Source organism: Erythrolamprus reginae, chromosome 13 (assembly GCF_031021105.1).
Source record: "Erythrolamprus reginae isolate rEryReg1 chromosome 13, rEryReg1.hap1, whole genome shotgun sequence".
NCBI lineage: Eukaryota > Metazoa > Chordata > Lepidosauria > Squamata > Dipsadidae > Erythrolamprus > Erythrolamprus reginae.
Genome location: NC_091962.1, coordinates 10,990,958 through 11,018,375, shown reverse-complemented (window position 1 = coordinate 11,018,375; position 27,418 = coordinate 10,990,958). Strand labels below are relative to the sequence as shown.

The window sequence follows — 27,418 nt, the reverse complement described above, 5'->3', positions numbered from 1 at the left end:
CCTCTTCCTTTTCCCGCCAGGTGCGTTTGGGTCAACAGAAGCGGTACCAAGACTGGTTCCAGCGCCAGTACCTCTCCACCCCAGACAGCCAGTCCTTGCGTTGCGACCTCATCCGTTACATCTGCGGGGTGGTCCACCCGTCCAACGAGGTGCTCAGCTCCGACATCCTCCCACGCTGGGCCATCATTGGATGGCTACTCACCACCTGCACGGTAGGATTAACTCCCCCGCCCAACTTCTGGTGGTGGGCAGTTCCCCGGGTTAATTGTCCCTCAACGTACAGGAGCAGTGGGGTGGGTTGCTAACCGGTTCGCCCAAATATATAGATGTAGGTAGATAGACATAGAGAGATAGAGAGATGATAAATAGGTAAATTGAGATTAGGTGATACAGAGAAAGAGAGAGAGGTGATATATAAAGATGAAAAATAAAGAGATAGATGATAGACACACAGACAATAGAGAGGGGAGATAGATAATAGGATGGATAGATAGATAGATAGATAGATAGATAGATAGATAGATAGATAGATAGGCCCAGAAAATTGCTAGAACAAGGACTCACACAGAGGCACAACAGGGGACCTCCCCTGCCTCGGAGAACCGCGTCTTCAAATCCTCCTTCCTTCCTTTTCTTCCCTTGCAGTCGAACGTGGCTGCTTCCAACGCCAAGCTCGCCCTGTTTTACGACTGGCTGTTCTTCAACCCCGATAAGGACAGCATCATGAATATCGGTACGGCGGGGGGGGGGCATATTTTCTCCCTCCTCCCTGGTTCTTGTGGGGAGGGGTTGTCTTCCAGTATCCGGACGTTAGACAAGGAAATGCCTCCAATGTCGGCCTTAACGCCCCTTGTTCCGTTGGCAAGCTGGTCCTCGACTTGCGACTGTTGTGAGTGTTCCCTGTCAGTCTTTGGAAATGTCAGATTCAGAAGAGGAGGAAGACCTAGAAGCTGTCAATTACCCTGATTTAAGAGAAGTGGAGGAGGGTAGTGGTGATGAGAGCTTCATGGGCCGCGGAGTGTTGAATTTGTTTATCTGTCTGTCTGTCTATCTACCCATCCATTGTCTGTCTGTCTGTCTATCTATTTATCTATCTATCTTATCTATCTATCTATCTATCTATCTATCTATCTATCTATCTATCTATCTATCTATCTAATCTATCTCTGTATTTATCTATCTATCTATCTATCTATCTATCTATCTATCTATCTATCTAATCTATCTCTGTATCTATCTATCTATCTATCTATCTATCTATCTATCTATCTATCTATCTCATCAATCATCTAATTTTTGCGATTTATAGGCCGCCTAACTCCTTTCGGACTCTGGGTGGCAAACAACAATATAAAACAATGTAAAACAATTTAAAAACCTTTAAAACATTTTTTAAAAATTCATTGGGGAAAAAAAATTTTAATTTTTTTTTTACAGAGCCAGCCATCTTTGTCATGTATCATTCCATGAAACCGCATCCGGCGATCACGGCTACCCTACTGGACTTCATGTGTCGGGTAAGCCCTTCTTTAATCCCCCCTCCAAAAAGGCTCCGGGCCGGGCAGCCCTGTGGCCCCCATTCTCACCCATCGCCCCCTCCTCGTTTATTCTTTCCGTTCAGATCATTCCGAATTTCTACCCCGCTTTGGAGGCTCACGTCCGTCAAGGCGTCTTCAACTCCTTGACCCACATCGTGGAGAAGCGAGTCTTGGCGTAAGACCCTTGGGTGGTTTTTTCGGGAGGGGGAGGCTTCATTTCTCCCCCCTTTGGGGTGGAAAGACCCCACACGTGTGGCCGGAGGAGACCCTTCTTGGCCTCCCCAAATAAACAACCTTCAAAAAAAAAAAAAGAAAGAGAAAATTGCATCACGGGCAGTAAACACAATTTTGAAACTAGTTTTGCTCAGCATTTTCCTCTAAACGTGCCCCAGGCCCTTCCTCTCCATCCCTGGCTGGGAAGGATAGGAAGCGGAGTCCAAGAGGAGACACTCAATAACCCATATTGAGGTCTCCTGGCTCTTAAAGCCTGCGACAAACACGGATGTTGGTCTGTTTATGAGAGTCAAAACATTTTGGTGAGGTTTTGAAAACAAGCTTCAACCACAACAACACAAGGGCACACAACAGATTTAAACTTAATATTAACTGCTCCAAACATGACTGTAAAAAACATGACTTCAGTAACCGAGTTGTCGAAGCGTGGAACTCATTACCGGACTCCATAGTGTCATCCCCAAACCCCCAACACTTTACCCTTAGATTATCCACGGTTGACCTCTCCAGATTCCCAAGAGGTCAGTAAGGGGCGAGTACAAGTGCACTAGAGAGCCTTCCGTCCCCTGTCCTTTTGCTCTCCTATATCTCCTATACCTTTCTTCTACTTCTATATCTCTTCTTCTATTCTTTCATTGATATGTTCTATTACTTCATCTTCTTTTCTATTATTTCTTAGATATATTTTACTATGAGTATCTCCTCTACAACCTTCATCATGTATTTTATTATGTATATATAGATATATACCCACTAAAACCCTCATTGTGTATTGGACAAAATAAATAAACAAAATAAACCATTTTAAAATATATATATATATATATATATATATATCTTTGAGATGTATGGGTCAATGTCACACACACACACCCCATTTCTCCCCCACAGACACCTGGCTCCTCTTTTCGATAATCCAAAACTGGACCGGGAACTCCGGGCGATGCTTAGGGAGAAGTTTCCAGAGTTCTGCAGTTCTCCTTCCCCTCCGGTCGAAGGTAAGATGGGCAGAGTGAAAAAAAAGTCAGGTTCTACATTTAGGCAAGAAAAACCAAAATGCCCAGGTACAATATAGGTGGTACCTTGCTCAATGGTAGTAACTGTGAGAGGGATCTTGGAGTCTTAGTGGACAACCATTTAAATGTGAGCCAGCCGTGTGCAGCAGCTGCCAAAAAAGCCAACACAGTTCTAGGCTGCATCAACAGAGGGACAGAATCAAGATCACATGAAATGTTCATATTACGTTATAATGCCATGGTAAGGCCACACTTGGAATCCTGCATCCAGTTTTGGTCGCCACGATGCTAAAAGGGCGTTGAGACTCTAGAAAGAGTGTAGAGAAGAGCGACAAAGAGGACTCGTGGACTGGGGGTTAAAACACATGAAGAATGGTTGCAGGAACTGGGTTTATGTCTAGTTTAATGAAAAGAAGGACCAGGGGAGACACGAAAGCAGACTTCCAACATCTCAGGGGTTGCCACAAAGAAGGAGTCAAGTTATTCTTCAAAGCACCTGAGAAGCAATGGGTGGAAACTAAACAAGGAGAGAAGCAACTTAGAACTACGGAGAAATTTCCTGACATTTAGAACAATTAATCAGTGGAACAGATTCCCTCCAGAAGTTGTGAATACTACAACATTGGAAGTTCTTAAGCAGATGTTGGATAGCCATCTGTCTGAAGTAGTGTAGGGTTTCCTACCTAAGCAGGGGGTTGGACTAGAAGACCTTCAAGATCCCTTCCAACTCTGTTGTTGTTGTTATTGTTATTATTATTATTATTATTATTATTAAATTCTCCTTAGTTCCAGGTTGCTTTTTCCTCTCCTTGTTTAGTTTCCACCCATTGCTTCTTGTCCTACCCTCAGGTGCTTTGGAGAATAGCTTGACTCCCTCTTCTTTGGGGCAACCCCTGAGATATTGGAAGGCTGCTATCATGTCTCCCCTGGTCCTTCCTTTCATTAAACTAGACATACCCCAAACCTGCAACCATTCAACATCCTTTTTTTTTTGTAATGTAGGGACCAAAAGTGGATGTAGCATTCCAGGTGTGGCCTTGCTAAGGTTTTGTGACGCCTGTGTAGCTCCTGCGGGCAGGGGGTGGAGTGGGGGGTCCCATCTGGAGAAATTTGGCTGGTTCTTTCTCCCTTGCACCCCCTCCTCTCCATTAGTATAATGGCTGACCCTCATAGTTGGCTCTTCTATGACTTGTGAACTTCAACTCCCAGAATTCCTGAGCTAGCATGACTGGCTCAGGAATTCTGGGAGTTGAAGTCCACAACTCATAAAAGAGCCAGCTTTGCCTGCCCCTGCTCTAGGGGATCATGGGAAATGGAGTTCCTGGTGGAACTGACTGCTTCCATTCTACCCACCTGCCTCTGTCTTGTGCCTTCTTCTCCCCCCAGTCAAAGTCGAGGAACCGACGGCTGCAGAGATGGACAATCACATGTCCGACCGAGACGACGGCTGCTACGACCATGCCGAAGCTGCCTTCAGCGACGATGAGGAAGATGTCAACAGCAAAGGTCGGGGGGCTGCCCACCTGGTTATGGTTGAATGTGTGTGTGTGAGAGAGAGAAGAGAGAGAAGAGAGATGATAGAGAAATATTAGAGAGAGAGAGAGAAGGCAGAGATAGAGAGGTCATAGAGAGAAATAATAGAGAGGAGAGAGATTGGATGGATGGATGGATGGATGAATAGATGAATTGGAGAGATAGCTAGCTAAATACTTAAGATAGATAAATAAATAAATGGATGGATAGACAGACATGATAGAGAGGTAGATAGATGAGAGAGATTAGATAAGTAGGTAGATAGACAGACAGATTTATTATTATTATTATTATTATTATTATTATTATTTATTAGATTTGTATGACGCCCCCTCTCCGCAGACTCAGGGCGGCTCACAACAATAATAAAACAATGTACAGAGAACAAATCTAATATTTAAAAAATCTAAAAACCCATTATTTAAAAGAACATACAACACAAGCATACCAAGCATAAAACTATATAGGCCTGGGGGAGATGTCTCAATTCCCCCATGCCTGACGGCAGAGGTGGGTTTTAAGGAGTTTGTGAAAGACAAAGAAAGAAAGAAGGAAGGAAGGAAGGAAGGAAGGAAGGAAGGAAGGAAGGAAGGAAGGAAGGAAGGATGGATTAGATACATAGATACATAATTGATGGATGGATGAATTGGAGATTTATTATTGTTGTTGTTATTGTTGTTGTTATTATTATTATTATTATTATTATTATTATTATTATTATTATTATTTATTAGATTTGTATGCTGCCCCTCTCCGAAGACTCGGAGCTCTAGCTAGCTTGAGAGATTGAGAGATTAATAAATCAATAGATGAATAGAGAGAAACAAACATGATAGATAGGTACATAGATAGATGAAATAGTTTTGATGGGTGGGTGGGTGGGTGGGTAGATAGTTAGATACGTAGGAAGGTAGGTGATGGAAGGGGAAAAAGAAAGGAAGGAGGGAAAGAAAGAGAGGGAAAGAGAGAGAGAGAAGGAAAGAAAGAAAGAAAGAAAGAAAGAAAGAAGGAAGGATTCACCCTGGGGGTAGCAGGGTGGGTGGGATCTTTTGCAACTCTTCCGTGCTTTCTCGGCCAAAGGGGGCTTTGCGGGAGTGTTGAGCACAGACCCTTCCTCCCTTTTCTGGCAGGGAAGAAGCGAGAATTCCGTTTCCACCCCATCAAAGAAGCCGTGGTGGACATCACCCCCTTCCTGGAACAGCTGGACGAGTCCCTCAAAGATAAAATCCTTCTCTTGCAGAAGGGGAGGTGGGTATTCCTCACCCCCCCTCCCAGTTTGTCTGAAACGGTACAGGGTCTCTCCTTTTTGAGAAAGGGGTTGGGCTAGAGGACCTCCAAGGTCCCTTCCCACTCTTTTTCTCCGGTTATTACAAACATAGAAGACTGACAGCAGAAAAAGACCTCCTGGTCCATCTAGTCTGCCCTTATACTACTTCCTGTATTTTTATCTTAGGATGGATCTATGTTTATCCCAGGCATGTTTACATTCAGTTCCTGTGGATTTACCAACCACCTCTGCTGGAAGTTTGCTCCAAGCATCTACGACTCTTTCAGTCAAATCATATTTTCTCACCTTGCTTCTGATCTTTCCCCCAACTAACCTCAGATTGTGTCCCCCCTTCTTCTTGTGTTCACTTTCCTAATTTAAAAACACTTCCCTCCTGAACCTTATTTAACCCTTTCACATATTTAAATGTTTCGATCACGTCCCCCTTTTCCTTCTGTCCTCCAGACTATACAGATGGAGTCCATGAAGTCTTTCCTGATATGTTTTATGCTTAAGCCCTTCCACCATTCTTGTAGCCCGTCTTTGGACCCGTTCAGTTTGATCCATATCTTTTTGTAGCTGAGGTCCCCAGAACTGGACACAGTATTATTCCAAATGGGGTCTCACCAGCGCTCTCTACAGCAGGATCACAATCTCCCTCTTCCTGCTTGTGATACCTCTAGCTATGCAGCCAAGCATTCTCCTTGCTTTCCCTACCGCCTGACTGCACCCATTTTGGAGACGGGTCAGAAATCAGGACCCCTTAAATCCTTCTCTTCTGAAGTTTTTGCTATAACACAGAACTGATCTTATTCCGGGATCTCCTCTTAAGTGTTGCAACCTGGATGCTTGGAGGCCTCTTGGGAGCCGCTGTGTGGTTTGTGTGGGTGTGTTGTTACAAAACATTTTGCAAAAGGGAAGGAGGGGAGGGGGGGGGGGGACAGATAGCCGCACTCGACAACAGAGGTCAGCCAAGCCAGCACGAGGCCAGAGTCTTATTCCAGCCCCTCCCTTGGGGAAATAACACAGCTTTTGAACAACTGAATTTACAGCCTAGGCAGCAATAGGCCAAGGCTGAGATTGCTTTTACACACCCTTTTGGTGGTGGAGGGGGCTCTCTGGATTATCGCCACCGCCCTGGAAGGACAATAATGGGAGCGTAGCAAGGGGTCGGTGGTCGGTCGTGCCCCCCCAACCCCCCCATAGGCCAGCCTCTGGTCCCTTGCTACAGCACAATTCTTTGCAAACCTCATTTTTCTGGAATCTAGCCGTGCACAACTGGAGTTTTGCAACTTTCCCTGTTTATGGAGTGGGGTGTGTTTGTGTGGAGGGCTTTTGACCCAGTTTAATAGGCTTGTTTTGCAAAGACTCTGCGGAGCAATAATTAATTAAACCAAGAATAATTGATTAAACCAAGATTCCTGCTGTGGAAACCAGGATTTCTGCCAAGCAATCACGATTCCTAGGGTGTAAACCAGGATTGCTGCTATGAAACCAGGATTCCTGCTTTGAAACCAGGACTCCTCCTATGGCTGACCACTGGATCACCAAATTTTTGCCCCTAAGATCACATGTTGCAATGTCCTGCCTGTCAAAGGCGACTTCAGCTTCAACCACAACAACCCAAGAGCACACAACAGATTCAAGCTTAACATGAACCGCTCCAAACTTGACTGTCAAAAATATGACTTTAGTCATCGGGTTGTCGAAGCGTGGAACTCATTACCGGACTCTGTAGTATCATCCCCTAACCCCCAACACTTTACCCTTTAGACTGTCCATGGTTGACCTCTCCAGATTCCTAAGAGGTCAGTAAGGGGCGTCCATAAGCGCACTAGAGTGCCTTCCGTCCCCTGTCCTATAGTCTCTCCTATATCTCGTATTTCTTCTCTACTATATCCTCTATAACCTCCATTGTGTATTATTGTATATTGGGCAAAATAAATAAATAAAAAATAAATAAATTGCTGGGTGTAATCTTCCCTAGTTAAGAGACTTATAATAACTGGGTTTTTTTCTTACCATATATATAACTCTCACTCTCTCTCACACACACACAAACACACTCGGTCACAAACACACACAGGTCACACAACCTTTGTCTTTTCCTCTTTAACTTGAATTTCCTTCCTTTTTTTCTCCCCCGTCGGGATGCAGCGATACCGAAGCGCAGTGTGAAGCCATGCAGGACATTGTGGATCAGGTCTTGGAGGTAAACAGCTGGGTTCTGGATTTGCACGGATTTTGCACGTGGGTGTGTGGGTGGTGGATTTGGGGCTGGGGGCTCTGCATCAGCCCCGGACCTTAGAGAAATGCAGCACAAGGCCAGCCTCGAAGAAAACCTCCCTGCCTTGTGGCCTAGGATGGTCCTTTACGTGGTGCGTTTCTTCCCTCCCGTCCCGGATTCTTCAGTCTCTTTGCACGCTCACTGTTGGTGTCACACTCTCTTTTCCAGGAGGATTTTGACCCGGAGCAGCTCTCTGTCCTGGCGTCCTGCTTACAGGAGCTGTTCAAAGCTCATTTCCGCGGGGAGGTTCTGCCCGAAGAAATCACGGACGAGTAAGCGCGTGGGGGAAGGGACAGTCGATCCGCCGTCTATCTGTTTGTATGGGATAGTCAATCCCCTGTCTTCTAACACGGAATAGTCTATTTGCTGGTACAGGATATTCGGTCCTCCGTATAGCTGTATAGGACAGTCGATCCTCTGTCTATTTGCTGGTACAGGATATTCGGTCCTCCGTATAGCTGTATAGGACAGTCGATCCTCTGTCTATTTGCTGGTACAGGATATTCGGTCCTCCGTATAGCTGTATAGGACAGTCGATCCTCTGTCTATTTGCTGGTACAGGATATTCGGTCCTCCGTATAGCTGTATAGGACAGTCGATCCTCTGTCTATTTGCTGGTACAGGATATTCGGTCCTCCTTATAGCTGTATAGGACAGTCGATCCTCTGTCTATTTGCTGGTACAGGATATTCGGTCCTCCGTATAGCTGTATAGGACAGTCGATCCTCTGTCTATTTGCTGGTACAGGATATTCGGTCCTCCGTATAGCTGTATAGGACAGTCGGTCCTCTGTCTATTTGCTGGTACAGGATATTCGGTCCTCCGTATAGCTGTATAGGACAGTCGATCCTCTGTCTATTTGCTGGTACAGGATATTCGGTCCTCCGTATAGCTGTATAGGACAGTCGATCCTCTGTCTATTTGCTGGTACAGGATATTCGGTCCACCGTATAGCTGTATAGGACAGTGGATCCTCTGTCTATTTGCTGGTACAGGATATTCGGTCCACCGTATAGCTGTATAGGACAGTTGATCCTCTGTCTATTTGCTGGTACAGGATATTCGGTCCTCCGTATAGCTGTATAGGACAGTTGCTCCTCTGTCTATTTGCTGGTACAGGATATTCGGTCCACAGTATAGCTGTATAGGACAGTTGATCCTCTGTCTATTTGCTCGTACAAGATATTCGGTCCACAGTATAGCTGTATAGGACAGTCGATCCTCTGTCTATTTGCTGGTACAGGATATTCGGTCCACAGTATAGCTGTATAGGACAGTCGATCATCTGTCTATTTGCTGGTACAGGATATTCGGTCCACAGTATAGCTGTATAGGACAGTCGATCCTCTGTCTATTTGCTGGTACAGGATATTCGGTCCACAGTATAGCTGTATAGGACAGTCGATCATCTGTCTATTTGCTGGTACAGGATAGTCGGTCCACCATATAGCTGTACAGGATAGTCGATTGTCTGCTTGTTCATATGGGACAGTCCAGGGGTAGGCAAAGTTGGCTCTCCTATGACATGTGGACTTCAACTCCCAGAATTCCTGAGCTAGCATGATTGGCTCAGGAATTCTGGGAGCTGAAGTCCACAAGTCGTAGAAGAGCCAGCTTTGCCTACCCCCGGGACAGTCGATCCTTCATCTATTTCCTCGTACGGGATAACTAATCCTCTGTGTATTTGCTCGTACAGGATATTCGGTCCTCTGCATAGCTGTACAGGACAGTCAATCCTCTGTCTATTTGCTTGTATGGGATAGTCGATCCTCCATCTATTTGCTTGTATGGGAATAGTCGGTCCTCTGTCTATTTGCTTGTATGGGATAGTCAGTCCTCTGTCTATTTGCTTGTATGGGATAGTCGATCCTCTGTCTATTTGCTTGTATGGGATATTCGGTCCTCTGTCTATTTGCTTGTATGGGACAGTCGATCCTTCATCTATTTGCTTGTATGGGATAGTCGGTCCTCTGTCTATTTGCTTGTATGGGATAGTCGGTCCTCTGTCTATTTGCTTGTATGGGATAGTCGGTCCTCTGTCTATTTGCTTGTATGGGATAGTCGATCCTCTGTCTATTTGCTTGTATGGGATATTCGGTCCTCTGTCTATTTGCTTGTATGGGACAGTCGATCCTTCATCTATTTGCTTGTATGGGATAGTCGGTCCTCTGTCTATTTGCTTGTATGGGATATTCGGTCCTCCATCTATTTGCTTGTATGGGATAGTCGGTCCTCTGTCTATTTGCTTGTATGGGATAGTCGGTCCTCTGTGTATTTGCTTGTATGGGATAGTCGGTCCTCTGTCTATTTGCTTGTATGGGATAGTCGGTCCTCTGTCTATTTGCTTGTATGGGATATTCGGTCCTCTGTCTATTTGCTTGTATGGGACAGTCGATCCTTCATCTATTTGCTTGTATGGGATAGTCGGTCCTCTGTCTATTTGCTTGTGTGGGACAGTCGATCCTTCATCTATTTGCTCCTACGGGATATTCGGTCCTCCGTCTAGCTGTACAGGACTGTCGATCCTCTTTCTGCACATCTGGGATAGTCGATCCTCTGTCTTGCAACTCATGTTCTTGATTTTTTGGGAGAATGACCCAAGAGTCCCCCAAAAAAATCACACAAAAAACTCACAAACTCTGTGGCATGTGCGAGCTTAGCGTTTTATCTCTTTTTTATATTTTTTTGCACAGGTCTCTGGAAGAATCTGTAGGAAAACCGCTTTACTTAATATTTAGGTAGGCCTCCTCCTGTTCATTCCTCCACTAGATTGTTATCCTCTACTTTATAAGTAACTCAAGGCGGAGAACAGATCCAAACACACCTCCTTCCTCCTATTTTCCTCACAACAACTACCCTGTGAGATGGGCTGGGCTGGGCTGAGGGTGAAGGACTGGCCCAAAGTCGCCCAGCTAGCTTTCATGCATAACGCAGGACTAGAACTCCCAGTCTCCCGGCTATTGACTCAAAGTCAATCCCAGAGTCCCCACCTGACTTTTGTGCCTAAAGTGGCACTAGAAGTCTCAGCCTCCTGGTGATTGGCCCAAAGTCACCCAGTTGGCTTTCATGCCTAATGTGGGACTAGAACTCCCAGTCTCCTGGTGATTGACCCAAAGTCAATCCCAAAGTCGCCCAGCTGACTTTCGTGACTAAGGTGAGACTAGAACTTCCAGTCTCCTAGTAACTGGTCCAGAGCTGCCAAGCTGACTTTCATGTCTAACGTGGCACTAGAACTCCCAGTCTCCTGGTGATCGACTCAAAACCCACCCAGTTGGCTTTCATGCCTAACGTAGTACTAGAACTCCCAGTCTCCTGGTGATTGGCCCAAAGTCACCCAGTTGGCTTTCGTGCCTAACGTAGCACTAGAACTCCCAGTCTCCTGGTGATTGGCTCAAAGTCACCCAGTTGGCTTTCATGCCTAACGTAGCACTAGAACTCCCAGTCTCCTGGTGATCGGCTCAAAGTCACCCAGTTGGCTTTCATGCCTAATGTAGCACTAGAACTCCCAGACTCCTGGTGATCGGCCCAAAGTCACCCAGTTGGCTTTCATGCCTAACGTAGCACTAGAACTCCCAGCCTCCTGGTGATTGGCCCAAAGTCACCCAGTTGGCTTTCAAGCCTATGGCAGAACTAGAACTCCCAGCCTCCTGGTTTCTAAGCCAGCGCCTGATCCACTCCCCCAAAGCGCCTCTCTCTCTCTCTCCTTGTTCCGAACCCTCTTCTGTTCCTTCCGCCGCCGTTCTCCCGCCTTCCGTGTCTGAAGCTTGCGGCAGGACATCCCTGTGACCCCGGGGTGGGGGTATCCTCGCGTACGTGACCCCCCCCCTGCTTAACTGCCCCGCCCCCCGTTTTTAGGAACCTCTGCCAGATGCAGGAAGACAACAGCAGCTTCTCGGTGCTGCTGGACCTGCTCTCGGAGCTGTATCAGAAGCAGCCCAAGATTGGGTACCACCTGCTCTACTACCTGAAAGCCAGGTGAGCGTTGGGGGGGGAGGCTGTGGGTAGAGGGGAGACCCAGGGAGAGAGAGGGAGAGAGACCCTCCAGTCAAACTCCTCCTCTCCCCCCCCCCCCCCCTTTAGCAAAGCGGCCGCCGGGAAGATGAACCTGTACGAGTCCTTCGCTCAGGCCACGCAGCTGGGCGACCTGCACACCTGCCTGATGATGGACATGAAGGCCTGCCAGGAGGACGACATCCGGCTCCTCTGCTACCTCACCCCGTCCATCTACACGGAGGTCAGGAGGAGAGACCCACACGCAGCCCACGTACTCCCAAGGAGGGAGCTCCGATTAGGGAGGGAGGGAGGCAGGGGAAGGAGGTCCGAGGGGTCCCTTCCATCCTTTCATTCTTCTTCTTCTTCCTCCTCCTCCTCCTCCTCCTCCATCATCTCTTCTTCTCTCTTCTTTTTCCTCTTCTTCTTCTTCTTCCTTCTTCTTCCTCTTCTTCCACTATTTCTTCTTCTTCTTCCTATTGTCTCCTTCTTCTCCTCCTCCTCCTCCTCCTTCTTCTCCTTTTCCTTTTTCTTCTTCTCTTCCTCCTCTTCTCTTCCTCCTCCCCCTGCTCCTTGTCCTGCTCCCTCCTTCCCTCCCTCCCTCTTTCTTTTCTTTCTTTCTTTTTCTTCTCCTCCTCCTTCCTCCCCTTCTTTCCTTTCTCCTTCTCCTCCTCCTCCTCCTGCTCCCTCCCTCTTTCTTTCTTTCTTTCTTTCTTTCTTTCTTTTCTTTCTTTTTCTTCTCCTCCTCCTTCCTTCCCTCCCTCTTTCTCCCCTTCTTTCCTTTCTCCTTCTCCTACTCCTTGTCCTTCTCCCTCCTTCCTTCCCTCTCTTTCTTTCTCTTTTTCTTTCCTTCCTTCCTTCCTCTCTCTCTCCCTCCTCCTTTTAAGAAGATAAACCTCCTTTTGTCTCCCAAACCAGGGAACGGCACACTGTCCCCCTTCCTGTGCCCCCCCCCCAATACAGAATTTCCTCCAGTGGGAGGTTTATTTCTGGGTGGTCTCCCCTCTCATTCTCCCTTCTCTCCCCTCCCAGTTTCCCGACGAGACCCTCCGAAGCGGGGAGCTCTTGAACATGATTGTGGCCGTCATCGACTCCGCGCAGGTAAGACCCACAGACCCACAACTCCTCCCACCCCCACCCCAAAAAACAGGAGACCTCCATCCCAAACTGGGCGGGAAAGGGGAGGAAAAGCAGGTGGTGGATTGAATAAAACTACAAAACCCATCCTGGCTCAGCTCCCTTGTCCTTCAGCTCACGGTGGATTTTTCTTTCTTTTTCTTCTTCCTTCCTTCCTTCCTTCCTTCCTTCCTTCCTTCCTTCCTTCCTTCCTTTTTTTTAAACAGCTCCAGGAACTGGTGTGTCACGTCATGATGGGGAATTTAGTCGTGTTCCGGAAAGATTCGGTCCTTAATATTCTGAGTGAGTGAATCCTGTACAGCCATACGGAACGGCATTGGCTTTTCTGTCCAAGTGGCCGGCGGGAGCGAACTCAGCCCAGAGCAGGTGGAGGAGGAGGAGGAAGTGGCCCCTTTGGACTTCAACTCCCAGAATCCTCTGCAGTCCCTCCTTGACCCAGGACGCGTGAGCCAAGATCCCCTCCGGCGCCTGTGGGGAAGAGGATTGTGGTGTTTGGTGTTGAATTTTGTCTTTATCAGTTCTCACTTTCTGGGGGGGGGTCCCCTTCCTTCTTCCTCCCCCCCTTCTCCTTTTTTCCTTCTTTTTCTCCTCCTCCTTCAACTAGTCCTTGTCTTGCTCATTTTCTTCCTTCCTTCCTTCTCTTTTTTCTTCTCCACCTTGTCTTCTTCCTTCCTTCCTTCTCTTTTTTCTTCTCCTTCAACTTGTCTTCTTCCTTCCTTCCTTCTTTCCTTCCTCCTCTTTTTCTTCTCCTTCACCTAGTCTTCTTCCTTCCTCCTCTTTTTTTCTTCTCCTTCACCTTGTCTTCTTCCTTCCTTCCTCTTTTTTTCTTCTCCTTCATCTTGTCTTCTTCATTCCTTCCTCCTCTTTTTTCTTCTCCTTCACCTAGTCTTGCTCCTTCCTTCCTTCTCTTTTTTCTTTTCCTTCACCTTGTCTTCTTCCTTCCTTCCTTTTTTCTTCTCCTTCACCTAGTCTTCTCCCTTCCTTCCTTTTTTCTTCTCCTTCACCTAGTCTTCTCCCTTCCTTCCTTTTTTCTTCTCCTTCACCTAGTCTTCTTCCTTCCTCCTCTTTTTTCTTCTCCTTCACCTAGTCTTGCTCCTTCCTTCCTTCTCTTTTTTCTTTTCCTTCACCTTGTCTTCTTCCTTCCTTCCTTCCTTTTTTCTTCTCCTTCACCTAGTCTTCTCCCTTCCTTCCTTTTTTCTTCTCCTTCACCTAGTCTTCTCCCTTCCTTCCTTTTTTCTTCTCCTTCACCTAGTCTTCTTCCTTCCTCCTCTTTTTTCTTCTCCTTCACCTAGTCTTGCTCCTTCCTTCCTTCTCTTTTTTCTTCTCCTTCCCCTTGTCTTCTTCCTTCCTTTTTTCTTCTCCTTCACCTTGTCTTCTTCCTTCCTTCCTTTTTTCTTCTCCTTCACCTAGTCTTGCTCCTTCCTTCCTTCCTTCCTTCCTTCCCTTTCTTTCCTAGGCCATCATCTTCCCCCTCTATTTTGTGTGTGTGTGGGGGGGCGATTGTGGTGTTTTGTGTTGAACCGCGTCCTTATCCACCCTTTCCTTCCTCCAGTTCAAAGCTTGGAGTGGGAGACCTTTGAGCAATATTGCACCTGGCAGCTTTTCCTGGCCCACAACATTCCCCTGGAAACCATCATCCCCATCCTTCAGCACCTGAAGTATAAAGGTCAGCCCCTCCCTTAAGGGAAGCCCACCGGCTGCCAGTCAACGGAAAAGAGGGGAGGGGAAGGAATCTCTCCGGGATTTAATTCTGTTCCTCTCTCTCCCGCTTTCTGCACACAGATTTATTTTTATGCATTCATTTCATTCCCTTCCAGCCGGGAAAAAAATTAAAATATTTTCACAGTTCTGATTTGGCCCAGACGGTGCTGTGCTTGGATAAAAAATTGGGGGGGATTGCTTTTTTTCCCCCCCTAAATAAAAAATTGCTTTTTTTCCCCCCTTTACAGAGCATCCTGAGGCTCTTTCCTGCCTACTTTTGCAGCTGAGAAGAGAAAAGTACGTATTTAAAATTATTTGCTTGGTGCCTTTTTCTTCCTGCAGCCAGAGAGAAAACAGCGGCATACAAATCTAATAACAATAATAACAATAATAAAATAATACTTCCCCCCCCCTCCCTAAGAAGCCCTTGTCTAAGTAGTCCCCGACTTACAACGGATCACTTAGAGACCGTTTAAAGAAGTTTAAATTGCATTGCACCCTGTATTAAAGGTATTATTTACAGGATATACACAGTAATTATAATACAGATAAAACATATTATCTCCTTCGGCCACAGCACAGATATATTACACCATTTAGTTTTAGCACACAGCCTATTCTCTTATTTCCTTAATACTTTTACATCAGTATAATATATTCTTCACACTATCTGGCACACAACTCTTAGCATACACTAAGATTGCACACAGCTCAGAGATTAATAATAATAATAATAATAATAATAATAATAATTTATTGGATTTGTATGCCGCCCCTCTCCGTAGACTCGGGGCGGCTAACAACAATAATAAACACAACATGTACAATCCAATAATAAAAAAAAAACAACTACAAACCCCTATTATAAAACCAAACATAATACACACAAACATACCATGCATAACTTAACCAGCATACATACTTAATACTTAACCAGCATATATAAGTAACAATATAACTGTTCTGCCGGGCTCTCTGGTAGGAGCCTCCCAAAAATTCAAGGGTACAAATTTCAGACGTTTGAAAATTCAAAACAATGTTCTTTATCCCCAAATTCAAAATAAACTAAGCACTCTTTTTGTATTGCAAAGAGCACTCGTCCCAAAACAACCGGGTACAATTAACCTCAAGCAGTCATTAAGTACTTAGCTAGCAGCTGTGAAGAAACTTCACACCCCTTCTTCTTCCAACAAAGTGAGACACACACACACACACACACACAAGTTGCTCTGCTTTGTTTTCAATGGTGTGAAAAATCAACAAAGTCCAGAAACCAGCAACACAGGATTCCTGATGAACTGCGATCAGATACTCTTCCACAACGGCCAAACCCACATGCTGCTATTTATAGCAGCAGCCCTAATTACTGGAGCCCCACCCAAACACAGGTGGCCTCCCTTATTTCCTGTAATATGTCCTTACTTGGTCTCTTCTATTGATAATTCTGTGCTTGCGTGGGTCCAAAATGTCTTCATCTGAATCAAGGGAAGATAAGGGAGATTGACTGCCTGGGCTGTGTGCCAAGCCCTCCTCTGCCGAGTCACTCCCACCTTCTTCTTCATCCCAGGAAACTAAACTCTGAACTGACTTCGTCGGCAATAACACAGGCCTGTGACATGTTGACGTTTCCCCTGCATCCACCTCCCCATTCCCTGGGGCAGGAGCTGGGCCAGAGCCAACCACAACAATAACCATCATTACATGATAAGGCAGCAGGACGCAACACAAAGCAACAACAGAATGAGAGTGTACAGTGTTCCCTTGATTTTCGCGGGGGATGCGTTCCGAGACCGCCTGCGAAAGTCGAATTTCCGCGAAGTAGAGATGCGGAAGTAAATACACTATTTTTGGCCATGAACAGTATCCCAAGCCTTCCCTTAACACTTGAAACCCCTGAATTGCAATTTCCCATTCCCTTAGCAACCATTTAGATTATTACTCACCATGTTTATTAAAGTTTATTTTAAAAAATATTTATTAAAGGCAGATGAAAGTTTGGCGATGACATATGACGTCATCGGGCGGGAAAAACCGTGGTATAGGGGGAAACAACCGCAAAGTATTTTTTAATTAATATTTTTGAAAAACCGTGGTATAGACTTTTCGCGAAGTTCGAACCCACGAAAATCGAGGGAACACTGTATTACCAAATTGCAGCCCAGCCCATAATTGCTGCCTGGCTCTTAAAGCCAATATCATTATTTCCTTCTAACATTCGATGCTGACTTATCTACAATATATTGGAAAACCCAACCAAAACAGTTACGTGATACTGACAGTTAGTTTAAAAACCTTTGGACTTCAACTCCCAGAAGAGAAGGATTTAGGGGTAGTGATTTCTGACAGTCTCAAAATGGGTGAGCAGTGTGGTCGGGCGGTAGGAAAAGCAAGTAGGATGCTTGGCTGCATAGCTAGAGGTATAACAAGCAGGAAGAGGGAGATTGTGATCCGCTTATATACAGCGCTGGTGAGACCCCATTTGGAATAATACTGTGTCCAGTTCTGGAGACCTCACCTACAAAAAGAGATTGACAAAATTGAACGGGTCCAAAGACGGGCTACAAGAATGGTGGAAGGTCTTAAGCATAAAACGTATCAGGAAAGACTTCATGAACTCAGTCTGTATAGTCTGGAGGACAGAAGGAAAAGGGGGGACACGATCGAAACATTTAAATATGTTAAAGGGTTAAATAAGGTTCAGGAGGGAAATGTTTTTAATAGGAAAGTGAACACAAGAACAAGGGGACACAATCTGAAGTTAGTTGGGGGAAAGATCAAAAGCAAGGTGAGGAAATATTATTTCACTGAAAGAGTAGTAGATCCTTGGAACAAACTTCCAGCAGACGTGGTTGGTAAATCCACAGTAACTGAATTTAAACCTGCCTGGGATAAACCTAGATCCATCCTAAGATAAAACACAGGAAATAAGGGCAGACTAGATGGACCATGAGGTCTTTTTCTGCCGTCAGTCTTCTATGTTTCTAATTCTCCAGCCAGCGTGGTTGGCCAGGGGGATTTCTGGGAAGTGAAGTCCAAATGGCCAAAATTATTATTTTTTTAAAAAAAATCTTTAAATGCACCCAGTCCATCCCCCCCCCCCCTTTTGCTTGTGTCTTTGGGCATCTGGAAACTGTAAATCAAAGCTTATATTTCGCTGCAGGCCAACGGAGGATATGGTGAAAATGGTGCTGAGCCGGCCGTGTCATCCGGACGACCAGTTCACCACCAGCATTCTGCGCCACTGGTGCATCAAACATGAGAACCACCTGATTGAGCACATCAAGTCCCTGCTGATCAAAAACAACAGCCTCCCCCGGAAACGCCAGAGGTGAGAGGGAGGGGAGTGGGGAGTTTTCAACTATCATTATATACAGTGCTCAAAAGTGTTCATGTCATCTATATATCTCTATATCTCTGTCACCATACATCTTTATAGATATGCCTATACATGTATCTATCTATCTATCTATCTATCTATCTATCTATCTATCTATCTATCTATCTATCTACCTACCTATCTATCTATCTATCTATCTATCTATCTAATCTTTCTATCTATCTATCTTTCTATCTATCTATCTAATCTTTCTATCTATCTATCTAATCTATCTATCTATCTATCTATCTATCTATCTATCTATCTAATCTTTCTATCTATCTATCTATCCATCTTTCTATCGTATCTATCTATCTTTCTATCTATCTATCTATCTATCTAATCTTTCTATCTATCTATCTATCTATCTATGTAATCTATCTATCTCTATCTCTATCTATCTATCTGTCTATCTCTACATCTATCTATATCTATATCAATATCTCTATATATCTAAGTCTCTCTATCTCTGTCACTATATATCTTTATAGATATGCCTATATATCTATATAAGACATATATCTCTTTCTATCATCTTTATTTATCTATATCTACATCCATATATCTATATAACTCTCTATCTCTCTCTGTCTATCTCTGTCACCATATATCTTTATACATATGCCTGATATATCTATATATCTCTATCTCTCTTTCTATCATCTCTATATATCTATATCTACATCTATGTATCTCTTCTCTATATTTATATAACTCTGTATTTCTGTCTCTATATCTCTGTCACATATCTTTATATCTTTATATATATGCCAGTTATATCTATATATATCTATCTCTTTATATCATCTCTATATATCTATATCTACATCTATATATCTCTGTATCAACCTCCCGTCTATATGCGGTTTCATCGTTATCTCTCTTCCTCCACCCCCAATGTATAAAATTTAAATTTAGAATCTTGGCGTTTTTTAATTGGTAAAAGTTTTAAAACTTTTTAAAAGAGCAGCAGTGACATCTAGTGGTAGATGTTTGTATCCCAACGGGAAACAATATATAGGCTGACTCTGCAAACCGCTTAGAGAAGGCCGCAAAGCCCCTGTGAAGCGGCATATAAGTCTATGTCTTTTAGAGTTTTTAATATTATTGTTATTATTGATTTTTATTATTAGATTTTAACTGCTTTTATTGTTGTATTTATTCCGATTGTTAGCTGCAATCTTTTCGGTTTGAAAAGATGGTGGGCATTTGGGGGGGGGGGGGCTTTTTCCTGGTCCCTCTAAACCCTCCCCCCCCCCCGCTTCTCTCCCTCTGCTCTCAGCCTCCGCAGCTCCAGCAGCAAACTGGCCCAGTTGACTCTGGAGCAGATCCTGGAACATCTGGATAACCTCCGCCTTAATCTGACCAACACCAAGCAGAGCTGTAGGTCGAGGCCGGGTGGGGGAGGGCGCGTAGACCTTGGAGTTGGAGGGAGGGGCAGATGCTTTTGGGGGGGGAGGGCATTTCTGCAATCCTGTCCTTTCCTCTCTCCCCACCCCCCTGGAAAAAGAGGGCTTCGTGGCAAAGACATCCCCCCACCACCTCAAATTAGAATAGATTTGGAAGGGGCCTTGGAGGTCTTCTAGTCCAACCCCCACATAAACACCCAATGCCATTTCAGATGGAAGGATGTCCAGGCTCTTGTTAATAACCTCCAGTGATGAAAAAGGAAGGGAGAGAGGAGGGAAGGGAAGGAAGGGAAAGGAAGGAAAGAAGGAAGGGAGGAAAGGAGGAAAGGGGGAAAAAGGAAGGGAGAGAGGGAGGGAAGGGGAAGGAAGGAAGGAAAGAAGGAAGGAAGGGAGGGAGGGAGGGAGGGAGGGAGGAAAGGAGGAAAAAGGAAGGGAAGGGGAGGGAGGGAAGGAAGGGAAGAGAAAGGAAGGGAGGGGGGAAAGGGAAGGGAGGAAGGGAAGGGAAAGGAGGAAAAAGGAAGGAAAGGGAAGGGAAAGGAAAGAAGGAAAGGAAAGAAGGAAAAAAGAGGGAAGGGAGGAAGGAAGTACGGATAGAAGGAAGGAAAGGAAAAAGGGAGGGAAGGAAGGAAGAGAAGGGAAAAGAAGAAAAAAGAAGGAAAGGGAAGGGAAGGAAGGGAAAGGAAGGAAAGGAGGAAGGGAGGAAAGGAGGAAAAAGGAAGGGAGAGAGGGAGGGAAGGAAGGGAAGGGGAAGGGAGGGAGGGAGGAAAGGAGGAAAAAGGAAGGGAAGGGGAGGGAGGGAAGGAAGGGAGAGAGGGAAGGGAAGGGAAAGGAGGAAAAAGGAAGGAAAGGGAAGGGAGAGGAAAGAAGGAAAGGAAAGAAGGAAAAAAGAGGGAAGGGAGGAAGGAAGTACGGATAGAAGGAAGGAAAGGAAAAAGGAAGGGGAGGGAGGGAAGGAAGGAAGAGAAGGGAAAAGAAGAAAAAAGAAGGAAAGGGAAGGGAGGGGAAGGAAGGAAGGAAAGGAAAGAAAGGAAAAAATGGAAGGCAAGAAGGAGGGAAGGCAGGAAGGAATGAAAAGGAGGAAACAGGAAGGGAAGGAAAGGGAGGAAGGAAACAAAGAAAGGAAAAGAAAAAAGGGAAGGAAAGACAGGGGAGGAAGGAAGGAAGCTTCTCCCCCCCCCCAAATAAAAATATTAGAATCCTGTCATCCGTCTCTTCCCTAAGTCCTTCTCTTCTCTAGACCTGAACCCAAATGCGGCAACCATCATTCATACATTTTCACCTCCAGGCCCTTCATCCTAGTTGGTCTTCTGATGACACACATATAAACCCCACTTTTTCTAACGACAACCCCCCCCCCCATCAAGGAGTGTGCACTCCGAGTTGTCAGATACACATACACAGAGAAAACGTGGAATTTGGTATCCACCTGACAGCGCAGAGATGCGAGTAATGGCTCAGTAATACAAGCCACGTATAAATAGCATTGACTTTGGCAAATATCTCTGTCAAGAACAGCCCTAGTCTGCTTACAAATCCATAAACCAGCATTTGAACACACCGTTCTTACTACAGCAAGTCACAGAAATAGCAAAGAGTGTCAGAGAGAGAATCACACTTCTGGCTCCCCCTTGTGGCCATCCGTGACACTGCCTCTTCAAGCAATAGCATTTCAATACATTCAAACATACATGGTTGGTTTGTATTACATATTGCCAAACTCGACCTGTTTATGTACATAGTACTAAGACCCCCTTTTTCCCCCCAAAGACCACATTCTAAGCCTCCCCCTTCTCACGACGTCCTCCCCCTATTTTCCTTCCAGTTTTCAGCCAGCCCCCAATCCTGCAGTCTTTGCAACATGTCCAGTGCAGTTGTGACGAGGCACACAAAATGAAGTAAGATCCGGGTTTTGGGGTGGGGGTGGTGGGGGCAGGATTCCTGCTGGACCCAGCCAGAAACTCTGGGGAAGCCCTTATTACACCCCCACACACAGCCCTTTTCTTTCCTTTCCCCCCAAAAGGTTCAGCGACCTCTTCTCCCTGGCCGAGGAGTACGAAGACTCGTCCAGCAAGCTGCCCAAGAGCCGACGGAAGGCTGCCCTCTCCAGCCCCCGAAGTCGGAAGAACACGGCCCAACAGCCCCCCAACAATGAGGAGGAGTCGGCTTCTAGCAGCGCCTCGGTGAGCAGTGGGGGCGCAGCAAGGGGGCAGGGAGGAGAGGTCGGGATTGGCGGGAAGCGAGCTAGTGGCCGCTTGGGGTGGAGGGATTTGGAGGAAATGGGAACTCTCGGAAAAGAGGAGGGGGACGGAGAAAGGGGAGGTGGGGGGCAGTCTGGACCTCTTTGGGGGGTCTGGGAGATTGTGAGGGGAATGGCCGGTTTCGAAAAAAGAGAGAGAGAAGGAGGACTGGAGGGAAGGAAGGAATAGAGAAGGAAGAGAAGGAAGGAAGGAAGGAAGGAAGGAAGGAAGGGAGAAGCAGAGAAGGAAGAAGGGGAAAAGGGAGAAAACGGTTGATAATGAAAGTAAAGGAGGCAAGGAAGGAATAGAGAAGAAATGGAGGAACAGAAGGAAGAAAGAGAGGGAGAGAAGGCAGGAAGAGAGAAGCAAAGAAGAAAGGGAGAGAAGAAAGGGAAGGAAAGAGAAAACAGGGTCGATATTGAAAGGAAGGAGGGAAGGAAGGAATGGAGGGGAAAGGAAAGAAGGAAGGAATAGAGAAGAAATGGAGGGACAGAAGGAAAAGAGGGAGAGAAGGAAGAAGGGGAGGAAAGAGAAAACAGGGTTGATCATGAAAGTGGAGGAGCTGAGGAAGGAATGGAGGGGAAAGGAAAGAAGGAATAGAGAAGGGATGGAGGGACGGACGGAAGGAAGGAAGAGAGGGAGAGAAGGCAGGAAGAGAGAAGCAAAGAAGGGAGAGAAGAAAGGAAGAGAGGAAAGGGAAGGAAGGAGAAAACAGGGTTGATAATGAAAGTGGAGGAGGCAAGGAAGGAATGGAGGGGAAAGGAAAGAAGGAATAGAGAAGGGATGGAGGGACGGACGGAAGGAAGGAAGAGAGGGAGAGAAGGCAGGAAGAGAGAAGCAAAGAAGGGAGAGAAGAAAGGAAGAGAGGAAAGGGAAGGAAGGAGAAAACAGGGTTGATAATGAAAGTGGAGGAGCTGAGGAAGGAATGGAGGGGAAAGGAAAGAAGGAATAGAGAAGGGATGGAGGGACGGACGGAAGGAAGGAAGAGAGGGAGAGAAGGCAGGAAGAGAGAAGCAAAGAAGGGAGAGAAGAAAGGAAGAGAGGAAAGGGAAGGAAGGAGAAAACAGGGTTGATAATGAAAGTGGAGGAGGCAAGGAAGGAATGGAGGGGAAGGAAAGAAGGAAGGGAGGAGTAGAGAAGAAATGAAGGGAAGGGAGGAAGGGCGAGAAGGCAGGAAGAATGAAACAAAGAAGGGAGAGAAGGAAGAAGCGAAGGAAGGAAAAAACAGGGTTGATAATGAAAGTGGAGGAGCTGAGGAAGGAATGGAGGGGAAAGGAAAGAAGGGATAGAGAAGGGATGGAGGGACAGAAAGAAGGAAGAAGGGAAGGAAGAAAGGGAAGAAGGAGTAGGGAAGGGAGGGAAGGAAAAGAGAAGCAAAGAAGGAAGGGAGGGGGAAGCAAGGGGAGAGAAGAGAAGAGGTTCAGAGACAGAAGGAACAATGGAAAAGATTAGAGGAGGGAGGGAGGAAGGAAGGAAGGAAGGAAGGAAGACAATTGATAGACAATTTCTCTTGTCTGTTCTCATTGCAAAGCTCAACTTTTGGGGAGTGGGGTGGGGGGGCTGCAAAGTGTCACACCCACAGACCCCCCCCCTTCCATCCAGGTTCATTAACCCCCCTTCACCGCCCCCCTTGCAGGAAGAAGAAGATGCCAAACCGAAACCCACCAAGAGGAAGCGGAAAGGATCTTCGGCTGTTGGCTCAGACAGCGACTGAGCGGTGGGGGGGGACGTGGGGAGGGGGGTCCCAATGGCAGGGGACCCCCCCACACTTCTGCAGCCCCCTCCCTCCCCACCCCTTCGGGGCAAGGGACTGCCCAGCGGCCCCATTCCCAGATGGAATCGGATCCGGCCAGGTGGACACAAGCGCTGGAGGACGGACAGAGGAGGCTGCGGAGGGATGCTCTCTCCCCATCGTGGAGGGGGCGTCCTCAGGGCTGCGGGGGTGTCTCCACCCCCCCCCAAGAAAAGTGGGGGGGTCAGGCCCTCGCTGTGCCCCCCCCTCCAGCTGTGGGGCAGCCACCGCGACTCCGAAGGAGGAGGCCGAATCCAGAAAACCCGATCACGCCAGGATGTAAATAAACCTCTGAACTGCCCCGGTGATCTCCAGGTGGTGCTTCTCCCAAGGAAAAAACAAAAACTCAAAGTGGGGAGGGGTCTTCCTTTTTAGGGGGGGGGGGAGAGGGGGGAGTGCTGGGGAGTCTGATTTTCTCTCTCTCTGTGTTGGCTTCAAATAAAAAGCATTTTATTCTTGGCCTCCCTTGCTTGCTCCAGCCGAACGCGCCCCCCCCCCCGTCGTTTTACACCCCCCTCCCTCCCCTCCCTCCCCATCACAGCCTTCCTCCTCATCTCCGCTGCCCCCCTCCCCATTTTTCCAAAATCTGGTTGTTTGGGGGGGCATGGAAGGGCCCAAAACGTCAAACACCTTCTCCAATAGAGAAAAAAATTGCCTTTTTAAACCGGGAGGGGGGGGGTTGAGATTATTTTGGGGGGGAGGCAGAGAATAAAAACTGGCTATTTTGGGGTACAAGTTGCTGCTTTGTCTCGTTTTTTTAGGGGGGAGCAGGCTGGGCTCTATCGGGTTGCGATGTTTTACCCACCCCAAAAATCCTTTGGACTTGGGTCTATTTCTCTGTATTTCTCTTTCTCTCCTTCCCTCTGTTTCTCTTTCTCTTATTTGCTGTCTTTCGCTTCCCTTCTGCTTTTCGTCTTTGCTTTTTCTCTCCTTCTTTCATTCTTTCACTTTCTTTTACTCTTCTTTCCTCCTATCCCTTCTGCTTTCACTTTCTCTTCTTCCCTGTCCCTGCCCTGAGTCCTCGGAGAGGGGTGGCATACAAATCTAATACATTATTATTATTATTATTGTTGTTATTATTATTATTATTGTTATTTATTGGATTTGTATGCCGCCCCTCTCCGCAGACATTATTATTATTATTTTTATGTCAGTACAACACAGCAAACGAGATCACTATGCTGGATTTCGTATTTCATCACCAGTCGGGCGCTTCCCAAGCACCTAGGACTGCGTGATGTAGCTGCGAATTATGTTTGCCGATCCCAGTAAAGCGGCAATTTTGCAATTGACAGATGGAGATTTTGTCAATTCCGATGGTTTTTGAAATGTCCGCTGAGATCCTTTGGCACTGCGCCCAGCGTGCCAAGTACCACTGGGACCACTTTCACGGGCTTCTGCCAGAGTCGTTGCAGCTCGATTTTTAGATCTTCGCATTTCACTAATTTCTCTAGCTGCTTCTCCTCAATTTTGCTGTCTCCTGGGATTGCGATGTCGATGATCCATACTTTCTTTTTCTCCACGATCACAATCTCTGGTGTGTTATGCTTCAGAATTCGGTCAGTCTGAAGTCGGAAGTCCCACAGTAGTCTTGCTTGCTCATTTTCCACCACTTTTTCGGGCTTATGATCCCACCAGTTCTTTGCCACTGGTCAATGGTAGTTCCGGCACAAGTTCCAGTGGATCATCTGTGCCACAGCATCATGTCTACGCTTGTAGTCAGTCTGTGCGATCTTTTTGCAGCAGCTGAGTATGTGATCGATTGTTTCATCTGTTTCTTTACAGAGTCTGCACTTTGGATTATTATTATTATTATTATTATTATTATTATTATTATTATTTCTTTCACTCTTTTTCTCTCCTCTCTTCTACCCTTTCACTCACTCTTCTTTTTCCCTCTTTCTTTCCCTCTTTCTTTCACTTTGTCTCTTTTTTTTCTTTCTTTTCTTTTTTCTTCCTTTCTCTCTCTATCTTAGTAGCAGAGTCCAAAGGAGCCCCTTGCACCAGAATCAGTCTACGCCTAAATTATCCACCCCTCCTAATAATTTCCTTCTCCAGATTTCTCTCCAGGGACCAATTTCACTCACTTTTCACAGAACATTCAGTCCTCTTGGAAGTCAGGACATTTCCTGGACCAGAAAGCAAGATTTAAGAAACCCCAGACACCCACCCCCAAAGAGCTGGGGAAGGATGCTGCTACGGTCATAAGCACAAGGACTGGTCGTATGTCCAAGGACCAGTTGTAAGTCTCTTTCCTGGGGCGGCAGAAGCCAATTTTCACCAACCATCCTTTTAAGTGCTTGTTCTTTGCTCCTGCCTGTTTTCTGCCCAAATCTGAATTTATTTTTATTTTTAAAAAGTTGCCTGGTGGTTTTTTTCAGGCTTCGGAACAAAAAGGAGGGTTTCTTGTTCTGGTTTTCCAGTTATTTCTGCAGCCGGAGGGCAAAAAAAAAACACCAATAACTTTAGCTTTTGTTGCCAACTCTTTCTCCATGTTGTGTGTGTTGGTGTGTTTCCACATATTGTGTAATTCACAGGGTGTCGTGCCAGGCTCTGCGGGGTGGAGGAAAAGATCCCGGAATTTGGAATTTCATCAGCGGCTGGTTGCAAAAATTAGGGGAAAGTTTAAGCCAGGAAACCAGGATTAATTCCAGGCCTGTTGTGGGTTTTTTGGCCACGGTTTAAAAAGCAGGACTGAAGGGGTTAAAGGCTAACAGAGAGAAATCACGTGTGTCCACCAATAGGGAAGCGACAACTGTCCTTTGTTTTTGTCTATTTTGGGGGGGGGGGCTGGGAGATGCCCATTGAGTTTGTAAGGGGGGGGCATTGATCAGCCAAAACAAACCATGGCTTGTGTGACTCCTGGGCTGAAGTGGGTCAGGGAGGGTTCTTGTTGGATACGGGTTGGGGGGCAATTGAGCCTCTGGCTTTCTGAGTGGGGGGGGGATTTTGGATGGGGTGCCAAGTTTCCCCCCCCTCACATTCTCTCTTCTTATCATTCCTTCCCTCCCTCTTTCCTTTTCTTCCTCTCTGCCCACCTTGTTCTTCTTTCTCTAGTCTCTCTCTCTCCACTCTTCCCTCTCTCTTTTTCTTTCATTCTGTCTCTCCCCTCCCCTCCCTCTTTCTCTCTCCCTTTTCTCTTCCTCTGGTTCTTTCCTTCTCTCTTGTTCTGTCCCTCTTTCTCCCTCCCCTCTTTTCACATTCTTTCTCTCTTTTCTTTTTTCCTCCCTCCTTCTTTCACTATCCCTTCCCTCCCTTTCTCTTCCCTCCTGCCTTTTTTCTCTTCCTCTGATTTTTTCCTTCTCTTCGTCTCTCATTCTGTCCGTTTTCACATTCTTTCATTCTTTCTCTTTATTCTCTCTCTCTCTCCCCTCCTTCCTCTCTCATTCTATCTTTCTCCTTTCATCTTCCCTTCTGTTTCGTTCCCCTCCTGCCTCCTTCTCTTCCTCTGGTTCTTTCCTTATCTCTCTTTCACTCCCTCTTCCTCCCTCCCTCCCTCTTTCTTTCAATCTCCTCTCTTCCCTTCCTCCCTTTCAGTTTCCCTTTCTTGTCCCTCCTGCCTTCTTTCTCTTCCTGAATCTTTCTTTCTCTCTGCCTTTCTCCCTCTTTTCACATTCTTTCTCCATTCTCTCTTTCTCCCCTCCTCCCTCTCTTTCATTCTATCTTTCCCTTTCTCCTTTCCTCTTCCCTCCTTCTCTTTTTTCTCCCTCTTTCCCCTCCTGCCTCCTTCTCTTCCTCCGATTCTTTCCTTCTGTCTCTCATTCTCTCCCTCTTTCCTTCTCTCTTATTCTCTGTGCTTCGGCTTAGGAAAACTCGGGAAAAGTTCGGGAAAGTTGGCGTGGCGAGCTTCCTAAGAGGGAGGGGCTGTTGCGCGTGGGACGACCCCACTCTCTCGTTACAC

General features: G+C 46.2%; 1 protein-coding gene across 1 annotated transcript in view; it reads left to right on the top strand.

The window, feature by feature from the left end:
• Positions 1-23,978, top strand: part of INTS3 (integrator complex subunit 3) — a 44,503-nt gene extending 20,525 nt beyond the window's left edge. Inside the window, 21 exon segments of the mRNA XM_070766390.1 lie at positions 21-212; positions 646-733; positions 1,438-1,517; positions 1,622-1,713; positions 2,664-2,770; positions 4,175-4,294; positions 5,452-5,569; positions 7,746-7,800; positions 8,044-8,147; positions 10,569-10,613; positions 11,731-11,850; positions 11,956-12,109; positions 12,898-12,966; positions 13,209-13,284; positions 14,555-14,668; positions 14,952-15,000; positions 17,864-18,031; positions 19,362-19,462; positions 21,311-21,383; positions 21,509-21,668; positions 23,362-23,978. Coding sequence (XP_070622491.1) covers positions 21-212; positions 646-733; positions 1,438-1,517; positions 1,622-1,713; positions 2,664-2,770; positions 4,175-4,294; positions 5,452-5,569; positions 7,746-7,800; positions 8,044-8,147; positions 10,569-10,613; positions 11,731-11,850; positions 11,956-12,109; positions 12,898-12,966; positions 13,209-13,284; positions 14,555-14,668; positions 14,952-15,000; positions 17,864-18,031; positions 19,362-19,462; positions 21,311-21,383; positions 21,509-21,668; positions 23,362-23,439 — 2,163 coding nt within the window. The 3' untranslated portion in view covers positions 23,440-23,978.
• The last annotated feature ends 3,440 nt before the right edge of the window (positions 23,979-27,418 follow it).